The following is a 13,406-nucleotide window of genomic DNA, read 5'->3' as shown; positions in this document are numbered from 1 at the left end:
TATGCGTAATGGAATGTATCATCATGTGGCCTAGCATTATACACCATGCAGTACAGCATAATGAAACAATGCAGCATCATTGTGTATTGTATCAACAAACAATAAGCTGCACAGCATAATTAAACAATGCAGCATCATTGTGTATTGTACCAACAGACAATAAGCTGCACAGCATAATGAAACAATGCAGCATCATTGTGTATTATACTAACAGACAATAAGCAGCACAGCATAATGAAACAATGCTGCATCATTGTGTATTGTATGGACGGACAATAACCGCACAGCATAATGAAACAATGCAGCAGCATCATTGTGTCGTGCGAGGCTCCGTGAAGGAGTGGTGGCGGTGCGCTGCCTACGGCCTGCGAGAAGACGAGGTCACGGCGGTGCTGCAGGCCGAGGGCCTGCACGACGGACGCGGCGCCGTCCTGCATGAGCAGGAAGGTGACGGCCTGGCGGGCGCGCTCGCTCAGCATGCACACGCAGTCCGTGAGCGTGGCGAGCAGTGGGTACAGCGTCTCGCTCCACTCCGCGCCTGCCGCCGTCACCGAAAGCGCGAGTGCGGGTCAGGCAAACGGGCGGGCGCGGAACGACGCGTCGATTCGTCGAAAGTCTGCATTGAACCGCGCGAGGTACCCTGCGCTGCAGACACAGCCATCTCCTACACCGATGGACAATTTAGAGATCACAGTGCAACCGTGGTCACTAAACGCTTTTCTGCAGACAGACACCAATGTTCTATAGAACCAATGACGAGCTTGGAGATGAGTGTGACCTTTCAACTACAGCAAGGAGCCTGAAGTCGTCGTCAGCCTAACATTTTCCCGCACCTCCAGTAAGCGAGGTTGGCTACGTACGGGCGCGGAATAAGTTCAACATACGTACATTTTCCACAATCACAATCGGCCAATAGTCTTTGGTAAACATAAAACAAAACATTGAGAGGACACGGGGAGTGGGCAGTTGTGTATACACTCAATTTACAATACAACCCAAGCACCACTGCATTCCAGACACTTGTTTGCAGAAGCACAACCATGAAAGCCATTCACACCTGTGTCACCCTACCCCAAAGCTCCCCCAATGTTTGTCACTGTTTGAATTTCCAGCCACACTAGAATCTACAGTCCCAGACAGCAGTGTGCGATGCTTACCAGTAGTTGGTGTCAACTCCACCAATGTCAGCCCTCCATCTGCAAGAGACACAACGACGACAGGGTGAAGGGGGTAACGCAATGCTGCGATCTTCTTCTTATAGTGTGCGCCTACTTGATCAAGCCGGACCCACAGCTTCATTGTCTACAGCCCTCAGTGCTCTCAGTCCTTCATCCAGTCTGCTCAGAGGTCAGACCTCCACAGTATCTGCCAAAGTCTGCACCATTCCCGCAGTCAGGGCCATCCCAGATGTCCCACGTGGCCTTGTTAGCCACGCATTACCCTGTCCACAATGCAACATTTGGAAACTTTGTAAGTATGTTGAACTTCTTTTGGACCATACATAGTTTACCGTGCTCATTGGAGGTGCAGGGGACGGACAAGAAACTAAAACACAATATTTTTTTATAGAAATTCGTTTTCAACCTTGATTTATAAGTGCATAGCTCCAGTGGCTTCCTAATATCTGAAGGAAGAGTGTTCCAGACAGCCGCAGACGCACATCCGAAAGCACGCGATGCAGTAACCATCTTTGTTTGATGGCTAGGCAAAAGCTGCTGCGAGAATGACCGGTTTGCTTATGTTCCTTGAACTTCTTCGAAGCCAAAAGTCCCATTATTGCATGGGGGGCTTATTATCTCGTCACACCCACTGCCCTCAATCTCTCATTCCACTGCATCTGACCCGCAAGTCTCCAAATTCTTGTGGCCTGCACCAGTGGCATCTCCGTAGCCCTTCTGATGTGTGGGGCTGTGTGTGAGTCTATGGGTCTCTGAGCTCCGTAGCCCTTCCGATTGCATTTCTTTGTTTCTTTCCAACGCAATGCCACACCATTCAAGCAAGTCTAGCCTCCCTCACCTGCTTGAGAACGGCTCCAAATTCAAGAATATTAGTGACCCCTGCGAAGGCTATGATAATATTTGTAACCCCTGCTTTGGGGCGCCACGGTGGCGAGATGTTAACTACCTTGCCTGGTATACAGGAGGTCGTGGGTTAAACCCCTGACGCCTGTGGTCGTGTGGATTTATCTCCAGGTCCTCCGGTTTTTCCCTCCACATTTAGAAAGATGCCTTCAAGAGTATTGGCTGCTATAAATATCCACATAACAAGCCACTTCATTGAGCTATCTTTTGTGGTCAGGTCGCTTCTGAAAACGAGCTACGTAGCTCAGTGGGCCTTGCCTTGGCAACACAAAAACAGCTCGTAGTTTTGTTCAGTTGGTTCTAACTTTTACATTCCGGCTCTGACGCAATGTTTGAAACGGAGGTGGGGGGGGGACGGTAGGGGCACCGTACTCCCAACTCGAGAAGATGCCGACAGCTCTGCCGAGGAGAAGACGTCGTCGTCGGAGGCGTTGGCCTGGCCTTCCTGGCCGCAGCGGCGCTCGCGCTGCAGGAGGCGATCCACCGCCTTGATGATGCAGTCGAGGCTTTTGTCCACGTTGAGCCACACGCTGCTCTGCGGGGCACGCGGGCAAGACCGGCGCAAAACAGCACGCACGTCCCGTTTGTTTATTCATTCACGATCGCTCCACGGCAGCAACAACAACTCGAGCCGCTTGATTGGTCGCAAGTGTTTAAACATGTTCAGGAGCGACTAAAGTCCGCTGCTGGATGAAGGATTACCTCCCCCCACGCCACCATATTTCACCATGCTTGTCGGTGCCGACTGGTGTGTGGCGGGGAAACCCCAGGAGTGGTGCATACGTCGCTCGCCCATCACGACTGATTTTATTTGCTCGTGATTGTAATCTCAAATCACCGGTTTCATAGCGCATTGCGCTAGCCACTATACCACCACTCCCCTGCAACTAAGGAAGTGAGATTAGTTTGTGAGGTTAAGCTCATCAATTTTTCATGAAGTCCAATTTAATGTAATCTCTGCATTCAGGATAACATTACTGCTTAGATAAAAAAAATATTCAGCTTGGATGCATTAATTAATTGATATATAGAGTTCTCAGGATGCCCATAGATAGACCTCTCAGGATGCCCATATAAAGATGAAACTTATGTAAAATTTTGGTGATGTGGCCAACGCTGATGTTTACACACCGCACAAGACACTCAGTTAAAGCTGAATCAATCTCCGGGAGGCCCAAGATCGGTTCATGGTGCACGATGCTAACCACTAAGTCATCGCTCCCCATGCACACACACACAAAACATGTACGTAGGTACATGACAAAAATATACAAAGCATGTACTCAGGCGCGCGCACACACACAGAGACAAAGATTCCCCACATAGCCATAAAGACTTAGGGCAAGTGCTGTTATCGAGCACTGATGAAGGCCAGTATGGCATGCGAGCGGGTGGGTGGCCAACACCACGCCTGGCCGCCTTTGTCTCCCCAGTGGTGATGTTTACACATCACACCAAGTACTCATTTGAGTCGACCTAGGGGAAAGACCCAGGAGCCATTCAGATAATCGTCACTGGTGTTGGCCGTGAGCGGGAATCGAACTCGGGTCGCCGGGTTCAGAGCAGCGCACCAACCGCTGCACGACCGTTCCCCACTACGCATGCACACACAACAACAACCGCCATTCGCCACTAAGTGGCAGTGACGTCACCACGACGCTTGTGCCAGGCCTGGCACGTACACACGCACACACTTGCACACACACTTGCACACACACTTGCACACACTTGCACACACACGCACCCACTTGCACATACTTGCACATACTTGCACACACTTGCACACACTTGCACACACACGCACCCACTCCTCCTCGGGCCACTCGCCGCCGCACACCGCCGAAGTGCCGGCCGCGTTCCCGGCCGTCATCAGGGACGCGAACGACGACGCGATGGACAAGGTGAGCGAGGCGCGGTTCTCCCGGCCCGTCCAGCGAGCCGCCAGCGAGTCGCGATCGTTGCGCAGGACGACGCGGTCCCTGTCCTCGACGCCCTCCTCTCCGCCCCCGCAGCTGCTGCCGCCGGCGCTGCCGCTGGGGCTGCCGCTGCTACCGCTCGCTTCGCCGGGCGGGGTCGGCACGGAGGCGACAAAGTCGGGGCGCGCCGACGCCAGCGAGTGCACGGCACCGCCCAGCAGCTTGCAGTCGCACACCGTCACCAGCTGGCGGGTCTGCGCAAAGACGCAACGACGACGAAGCGGCAACAACAAAACGTCGTCATCGTCATCATCGTCATCATCGTCATCGGCACGGCAAAAACCGGCCACGTTCGGTGGCCACTCTGCACGACGCGTGCTCCGAGCGCGGGCCCCACCTTGTCGGCGAGGCTGGCGAGGGTGCGCTCCAGGCCGCACGCCGAATGCTCGCGAGCGGCGCGGGAGAGCCGCTCGGCGTAGTAGGCCACCTGCGTGCGTAGCGCCGTGATCTGTGCGTTGAGCTCGCGAGCCTTCGCCACGTCCTGCGGTCGCCACGCGCTCGCTCGCGAGCCCATCGCCGGGCTGGCCGCGGCGGGCAGAGCGATGATACGAGGGGGGGACACGTGGCATAGGGGAGGCGAGCGTCAGTGGTGTGGCTAGATTCACTGCCCGACTACCATCGTCTTCCCCGGTGCTGATGTTTGATGTTTTCTGATGTACACACACAACGTGAATTGTATTGGCCAAAACATCCACGAAGCTGAAAATTATCTGCATGTTAGTCAAATTGGATTGCACACAGCAACATGGAGCCTTACTGCAAAAAATTTGCAGGATCATCTGGACTAAGCGTTTTGAGACTCAGCGACTCATCTCTGGGTAAACAAGCATAACAACATTTCACTGCACCAGGCACTCATTGAAGACGCATAGGCATGTGGCGGCAACATGAGGGATACGGGATTCGCGAGAGACGAGTAAAATGGGATACGGGAAGCACATGGGGATTGATTGTATGTATGTTGAACTTCGTATGTAGCCAACCACGCTAATTGGAGCTCCAGCGGCTTCCTAATATCAGAAGGAAGTGCGTGGCAGACGGCCGCAAACGCGCACCGGAAAGCAGGCAATGCAATAGAGTGTATTTGGGAGCATGGTGCAACACAGCAGGAGCATTTTTAGGATGAATCGAATTAATCAGAAGTGACTAACAGCGAGACCTTCCTGCCCTCGTGGTTTGTCATTCCAATGCGCTCCATGTCAATTGGCTCTCGCCTGGTTGACCCAGAGCAGGCAGAACACGGTGTAACAACCATAGCTCCGTTTGTCAACCCGGCAGTTTTTCTCTTCTTTTAAAGCCCTTTGCCAATCCACTGCTGGATAATGGGCTCCCCAAGCCATTCGACTTCTGTTTCACCGTGCTGGCCAAGGCATAATGGGACCCAGGACCAGTTTACATTTCACTCACCTCTGACGTCAGCCGTGTAAACTGGGCGATTGCTAAAAATGTTGTATATACACATCATGAATTGCTTGAAAGTAAATTTGAAGGTGTCAATGCTGGAAACTAACACTCAATGATTGCAGTTTAAATAGTTTTTTACTGAACTAACAAATCATTGCAAATGTGGAGAAATACAAACAGCTGACCTTGAAAGCGTTATGCTGCGTGGGAGTGCGCGTGCTTTCCTGTGCCTACGTATATTTGCGTGCGTGTCGTTGTGTGTGAATGCGAGTAGCGGTGACGCAGCGCGAGGGCACTGCGCTACGAACCCGGGTGACAACAGTTTGACACTTGGTCAGCTTAAAATGAGAGCCCAGTCCAGTGTGCAAACATCAGCACTAGAGTGACAAAAGGCTGCTGGGTGCGATGATAGCTACACCACTCCCTAGTATGCCTTGCTCCCCTTGGCAAGTGCTTGCTAACAGTACTTGCCCCAACAGTTTGTTGAAGCTTGGCTGGGGGATCTTTGTCTATAAGCGCGTGTGCATGTGTGCGCGTGTGCATGTGTGCGCGTGTGCATGTGTGCGCGTGTGCATGTGTGCGCGTGTGCATGTGTGCGCGTGTGCATGTGTGCGCGTGTGCATGTGTGCGCGTGTGCATGTGTGCGCGTGTGCATGTGTGCGCGTGTGCATGTGTGCGCGTGTGCATGTGTGCGCGTGTGCATGTGTGCGCGTGTGCATGTGTGCGCGTGTGCATGTGTGCGCGTGTGCATGTGTGCGCGCTTCCAATCCAGTTTCATTCACCTTTTCTTCGACTCCTCAAATTTGGTCACGAGCTTCCGCAGGCCCCCGGTTTTGAATCCCTGCACGTGAGCTGCAGGCGCCCCCACCGTCACGATGTCATACGTGTGATCTGAAATGTAACAACGGCAAAAATGAAACGCCAAAGAGGCTCTTCTGCTCTCTCGTCAGCTACTCACACGTGCAATTATTCACAATCGTTTGACCACATTGCAGCATGCGTTGAGCCGAGACGGAGAAACATAAACAAGGCAAGTGTGCAAGACGGCTTGGGATGTTTCCCCTCTCACTAATGTTTGGATATTCAACGAGTTGCTAAAGGCCCTTACACTGAATTGTATCAATGTCAACAGTGGTCTGCTGTGACTTCAGCAACCTACAGCGACCCTCATGAGTTACATGTTTAACGGTGGCGAACATCAGTGTTGAGCGATATTGTGACTAGTCCTGGGGCCCTGTCTTCACCGATCAATACTGACAAGCGCGGTGAAGTACTGCTAACGACTGTACAGTAAAACCTATAGCAGTGACAGCGGAGGTCCAGAATATTGTAAATAATATACTATTGAAAAACCTACTCTGTATTCTTGGTTCTTTCGGTAAAGTCACGTAGAAGGGAAATAATACAATAATATAAATATTAAACAATTAAAAATTCGCACGACGTTTCGACTGCAACAAAAGAAAATTTCACATTTTCTTGCTGTGGATTTCACACCTGATGATGATTGTTTGTGTTGCAGTCGAAACGTCGTGGTAATTTTGTTTTGCTTTATATTTATATTATTTTATTATTTCCCTTCTACGTGACTTTACCGAAAGAACCAAGAATATTAATCCCTGCAGTCACGAAAGCTTTAAATCAAAATTTAACCTACTCTGTATTATACCGACACATGATTAACACGTCACACACTTAATTTATCGTGGGGATTCATTGACCGCACTTCACCACGCTGGTCATTGCAGGTTGATGCGCTCATTTCGTCTTCGCTTTGTGCTCGACTGCGATGGGTGCCCCCTGCCCAGGATAGAGCTACTCAGGTCTACAAGGCCCTCAAGCTTCTATGCCACATCAAAGCAGAATAAAAACATTATTAACTTGATGACAATTAGCTACATATTTACCATTTTAAATGTGCACTGTAATAAGACTTTTCAACAAGTAATTACTGTACAGTTTAGCATGGTTGTACCGATGTGGCATGTTCTATTTATTAATTTCCTCACGAACTGCTGCGGTCATATCGCAGCAGTGGCCATGTATTTTTTTAAGGAAATGCCACACACACATTTCATAGATAGAACTGTGATGCGGTTTCAAAGAATGGGTTTAGCTTTGTGCGGGTGGGCATTGTGGTCGCACAGGAAATTGTGATAGACACATTAGAAGCGGCCCTAAAATAAGGCAACTGGTTAAGTATGGATTGGGATGTTTCTCTGACTACAATTTGGATCTTTGACAAGTTGTTTTACTTCGTGGAAGAATGTATGTTGAGCTTCTTTCGCACAGTACGTAGCCAACCGTGCTAATCGAAGGTGTGGGGGAAGGACAACAAAGTAAACACAAAGGAGCAATTCTAAAGAAATTAGTTTTCAATCTAGATTTAAAAGTGCACAGCTCCGATGGCTTCCTAATATCAGAAGGAAGAGCATTCCAGATGGACGCAGAAGCACATCTGAAAGCGCGCGATGCAGTGACCATCTTTGTTCGATGGTTAGCCAAAAGCCGCTGTGACCGGAGTTTGCGTGATGGTTGATGCAAAGTACTGTGGTTCATTTGCGGCAAGCACTTTGTGAGCAATGAGTGCGACCTCACAATGCATTCGTTTAGAAAACCCAGAAGCCAATGCAGCTTGGCGAGCACCGGACGGACACGGACGAATCTTGCAGCACCCGTCACGAAAACGTGCCGAAGAATTTTCATGATACTCTTAGGTTTTTTCGGTAAAGTCACGTAGGTAAAAAAATAATTAATAAAAATGAATAATAATAAAATAAAAGAAGAAGAAAATAGAAATAAAATAATAAATCACGACGTTTCGGAGGCAACAAAACGAAACGTCGATCTTTTTTTACGTGACTTTACCGAAAAAACCTAAGAGTATGAATTCTTGCAGTCACAAAAGCTTCAAATCTAGAATTTTCATGATGTTCGCTGACGGTGACCACGTGTATAGTGTGAACGGACGAGCCACTGCGAGGCGGGGGGAGGCAGACCTGTGTGCACGTCGTCCATGACCCGCATGCGCTGCATGTGCAGGTTCACCGGGACGAACTCCAGACCCCGCTCCGTGCGCAGCCGGCTCGGCTTGAACGACGGGCCTGTTCCACCACCGCCGGCGCCGCCGCCGCCGGCAGAGAGAGGAGCACGTCAACACGGAGCTTTAGATACTCGCGTTAAGCCTGCCGTCGCCGGCGCTGCTAATCTCATACGCCGCGCCATGGCGGGACGTGCCCCTTTGCCACGGAGGGTGCGTGCTTGCCGCCACGGGGCGGTGTTTCGAGCGGTGCAGTGGGGTAGGGTGTGGGGGTGCTGAGTGACGTGGTGGTTATGCAATTTGGTGTGGAGACGAGGACCAGTAGTTCGTGGTGTCGGGTAGTGCGTTGAAACATAATAATTTAATACATTTCGTGTTAGCACCATTCTCATAGTGCACAGCTATCATGAAAAACACCATATATTTCAGACGGCTCAGCCTGCCAGTCAGGTGTGACACTGCTACGTGAATTGACCCAAGTAAGTAATTTGCGAGTGGTTTTTCAAACATGGGCAAATTTGACCCGTACCGCCAGCACACGTGCACCACTTGTTTTTAAAATAACATCACAGGATCGTCAACATCCCACTGCGAAGCAAACGGCTCATATCAGTTTGCGCTGGGTTAGCACACGCTGGTTAACACACGCTGGTTAACAGACGCTGGTTAACACAGTCGCAGTATTAACCAGCGTGGCTTTGGGGCTCGAAATTACAAACCACCGCAGCCAGCGACAAACGCGCTCTCGCTCGGCCATGTGACCGCTGCCCTAGATAACGTGTCGACTGCTGTGGGGGAGTTGATATGTGTGGGGGCATCGTGCGCGGTCAATGTATGTGCAAGTGTGTAGTGCGTGACGATTATCTGAACCGATCCTGGGCCTCTCCTAGGAGTATCTGGTGCTGTGTGTAAACATCACCACTGGGGAGATAAAGACAGTCACACGTGGTGTTGGCCACCCACCCCATCGTGTGCCGTGGTGCTAGCAAATAGCACGTGCCCCAACAGTCTGCTAAAGGCTATACAAGGGGATCTGTGTCCTTGTGCGTAGGATAACGTTTTGAGCAGTATGTGGTGGTCTGGTGTCGCGAGAGCGTACGTGTGTGGGATCGATGTGTGGGATGGCGTACGGGGTAGAGTACATATGCAGAGGAGTCAAATGGGGATGTGACGTCAGGTGTGCCGTTCAGTGCGATGACGTCACGCTTTCGTCACGGAGAGAGAGACCGGAGCTAGCCGGGCATGGACCAGGACTCAGAGTAGGACCCCTAGCCCCTGGGAGTTGTGTACCCCTGTGTGTTATTGTTCACCTTTGATAAACCCTTGGCGAGGGCCCATAACATACCTCCGTCTCCGAGTGCGTCCGTGGGAACTTCTCTACACATATATGGAGCAGTAAGGGTCATGTCAGTAACAAGCTGCACGCCGGTGGGTGCAATACGTGCCCTTGTATCTGTTGAGCTCGCGCTGGCTCTCCTGGTAGGTGTTGATGATGGACGTGTACTGCATGACCATCTGCCTGCGGAGGCCCTCCCAGTGAGGAGACAACTCGCCCAGCTCCTCCAAAGCCAAGACTCTGCACACGCGCAGAAACGACATCCCAGTGCGGCCATACAGATTGATGGCGCACGATCTATTAGCGAGCACCTATTAAGGCGGGCACGGCACGAAACAGAGGAGAGGTGGTGACTTGGGGAGGCCTTAATCCAGCAGTGGATTGACCATGGCTGATGACGAGAACATAATGCGGTGTAGCCAGCAACACACTAAAGCGTCTTTGTTACCCCGGTTCTGACGCCGATACACTGCACCAGGTGCTCCTTTTAAGGCAGAGTCAACCTGGGGCAGCTCCAGGACAGATTGAGATACCACTTGCCACTGACGTTATCCATGACCCAGTGTTGAACACGTCACCAGGTTCTTAGCGCAGTGTGCAAACCACTTAACGACTGCTCCATATCCACTGTAGTATCACGTGCTCACATAACTTGTATAGTAGATTCAATTGCGCCTTTAACGATTGGCAATATAATCGTTATAATGTAAACTTTGACTATCGTGCAGTTGTAGAATAACATACAGTAAAATATGCTTCTACAGTTTATCTTCCTGTCGGCATAGCTTACCTTCGTGTGTACGACAGTTAGAAGTAGTAATTGTATATCGACATGAACAACGGATAACACAGTGTCCCCCTTCTTCCCCTGTTGGCAATGCAGTGGCAAGGCCGGCACTAATTAAGGCCAGTAGGACACGTGTGGGGGCCAAGTGGCCGGAAGAAAAGATCGGCCACATCAATTCCCCGGGGCACTGCCATTATAACCACAGGTCCAATGAGGTACGGTGCCGACTTTAGCCAGCAATGACCTCCGGGGGCAAGCCGGCACCGGACACAGATGCTCAAGAGCAGCTGTCATCAACCCTACGAGGATGACCCTGCAGCCTCGGTTATAGAAACCCGCCCCCACCCCCAATCATCCCAAAAGGGCTGCAGGGAAGGAAAAAAACCCAAACAACTGTGAGCCGTCAACCTCAGAGGACTGCTATCAAGAAGTGACACGTGCCTGTGGCGGAGGGTGGGCACAGGGGGGAAGTTACGAATTATTTTTTTTTAAACAGCTGCGACTTTTTGGGAATTGGAGCCAGCGTCTGTGCCTGTGACTAATTAGACCGGATATCGATTTAATACCCAGCACAGGTGCTTGCCACTGGTACAGGAATTCATCTGTGTGCGCACACCATGCATCTTTTGTTTGATGCTTCCTAAGGCATACTTGAGTTTATCTGGGTGCACAAGCAGACATCGTGTGTGGTGAATATGCTATCGCCTGAATGGGTGTTTACAAGGCTGTGTACGTGCATAAGGGCATGATTGGTTGCTTAAGTATGTGATCGGGCGTGTAGATGAGTATGTGGGTGACGCAATTGTGTGGTTATGTGGTTAGGTGTGCAGATTGGCGAGCGGGTATACGAATACACGTGGTTACGTGGGTATTTTGTTAGGTGTGTAGATGGGCGAGTGAATATGCCGGTGCATATTCGCTCACCCATCTACTGAACATCTGTGTGAAAGAGCTTTCTAGCTCATCGCATTCCTCCAGCATCAATAAATATTCCGATTCTGATAAGACGGGAGTAAAGGTGAGGCGTGTAAACGTGTGTGTCGGCGAGCGAGCGAGCCAGCGTGCGTGCGCTCACGAACCGGGCGCTGTCCTCCTCCACGTACAGCGCCAGCAGCTGTCGAGGTACGTGGAACGACAGCAACGTCTCGCCCATCTGCTCGTGCACGCGCAGCTGGTTCCCGTCCGTCGTGGGGAGACGGTACGTGCGGTAAATCACGCCCTCGATCACTGCCGCCCCCGCAAAAAAGTTGATAAATCACTAACAAAGCACAAACGCATTTGCATGAATCAAATAAAATCGTGTTGTTCACTTACGCTCCCCAGGTAAAGACACCACTTAGGTGGTGTCTAGTTAGATTTTTGTTGCTATTTATTTTATGCCTGATGATGATTGCTTGTGTTGCAATCGAAACGTCGTAATGTGTTGTTCTATTTTGATTTATTATTTTATTTTTAGACGTGACTTAACCGAAAAGAACCAAAGAACACCACTTAGGTACAAATGTATTTTGTAACAAGTACAAAAGGGGAATGCTGCCAGTGGTGTAATGGTTATTATCAGAGTTCACCGGTTAATTCTCCTGGTGGGGCAGTTGAAACAATGGCCAAGTTTATTATAACACCCTCCCCCCTCCTGTCCACCCAGCAGTATTAATGGATGCACCACAGTTAACCCTTTCCCATTCCGATGACAGACGTGTATGACAAAGTTATAAAATACACGTTATTGTTATGAAATAACTTTAGCGGTACGTCTTCAGGTCAGGTCGGAAGACGTACCGAGGCTCCCACGGGGCCATTGCGGGAAAGCGTGTGGCACAGTTTGGCGCCAGCTATCATAGAGTGCGCCCGTGTCGCGACAGTTCTCTGCGGTGAGTACAATGTCTTTGAAAACAACGGCGCAATGCCTCTCTAAATAAAGTTGACGACGAACCGCTTACGCGTTCCGAGACCCCACCCTGCACAACTTGCAGACGTTTCGGAGCGGGGAAAGGGGGCAGAGGTCGCAACCGGGTACCTGATACCCATACCCTACCCGATACCCGGCTAACCGTACCCGGCCGGGTACGGGTACCCGTTTGCGACCCTGGTGCGGCCGGGTACGGGTACGGGTAGGCCGTGAGTCACCGGTGTGTAACCGTTTGTCACTCATTTCCCAACGTCTTGTCTCTTCTCACAATTCAAGTTCCTAGAATCAACCCACCCGCGCCTGCAACATGTCTTCATCCCAGAGGTCGCAATTGGGTACCCGATACCCGTACCCTACCCGTACCCGGCCGGGTACGAGTAGGGTACGGGTACGGCCGGGTACGGGTACGGGTACCCGTTTGCGACCCTGGTGCGGCCGGGTACGGGTAGGGGTAAGGTATCAAAACCCGTTTGCGACCTCTGAAAGGGGGTAAACATTCCAATTTATAAATTTTATTTAAAACAGAGCTATGATGATACTCATCTCTCTTTAAATCATTCATTGGCTTTCTTCTACGCACACGAATTACCAGATTTCAGCAGCGTGTCTTTGCGTAGGGATGAGTATTTGGCCCGAACACCCATAGACTCTGCCAAGCTTTCATCCACAGTCAGCACCGTCTGTAGGACCAAGCGATCACAACAATGGTAACAATAACAATCAAAGTGTAGTACGTGACCCACAACCCTAACGCACCGAATCCTGTTATCGGCCAAAGAAATTTCCTTCTACAGCTCCACACAGCGGGCGTGAAATCAACTCAAGCCGCGACTCTGAAAGAGGACACCCAGTAATACTGTACTTATAAAATCA

General features: G+C 50.7%; 1 protein-coding gene across 9 annotated transcripts in view; it reads right to left on the bottom strand.

Moving 5' to 3' along the window:
- The window catches only part of LOC144937636 (inositol polyphosphate-4-phosphatase type I A-like), a 58,113-nt gene that overhangs the window by 18,571 nt on the left and 26,136 nt on the right, over positions 1 to 13,406 (bottom strand). For all 9 annotated transcript variants that reach the window (XM_078865003.1, XM_078865000.1, XM_078865006.1 and 6 more), the window contains 10 exons: positions 13,123 to 13,213; positions 11,704 to 11,851; positions 9,947 to 10,077; positions 8,461 to 8,565; positions 6,244 to 6,352; positions 4,395 to 4,578; positions 3,886 to 4,251; positions 2,454 to 2,616; positions 1,158 to 1,196; positions 363 to 538 (listed from right to left, as the gene is read on the bottom strand). In XM_078865003.1, coding sequence (XP_078721129.1) covers positions 363 to 538; positions 1,158 to 1,196; positions 2,454 to 2,616; positions 3,886 to 4,251; positions 4,395 to 4,578; positions 6,244 to 6,352; positions 8,461 to 8,565; positions 9,947 to 10,077; positions 11,704 to 11,851; positions 13,123 to 13,213 — 1,512 coding nt within the window. The remainder of the gene's footprint in view (positions 1 to 362; positions 539 to 1,157; positions 1,197 to 2,453; positions 2,617 to 3,885; positions 4,252 to 4,394; positions 4,579 to 6,243; positions 6,353 to 8,460; positions 8,566 to 9,946; positions 10,078 to 11,703; positions 11,852 to 13,122; positions 13,214 to 13,406) is intronic.

The sequence above is a fragment of the Lampetra fluviatilis genome, chromosome 19 (assembly GCF_964198595.1).
Source record: "Lampetra fluviatilis chromosome 19, kcLamFluv1.1, whole genome shotgun sequence".
Taxonomy (NCBI): domain Eukaryota; kingdom Metazoa; phylum Chordata; class Hyperoartia; order Petromyzontiformes; family Petromyzontidae; genus Lampetra; species Lampetra fluviatilis.
The sequence above is the reverse complement of the archived record's forward strand: the minus strand, read 5'-3'. Positions and strand labels throughout refer to the sequence as shown.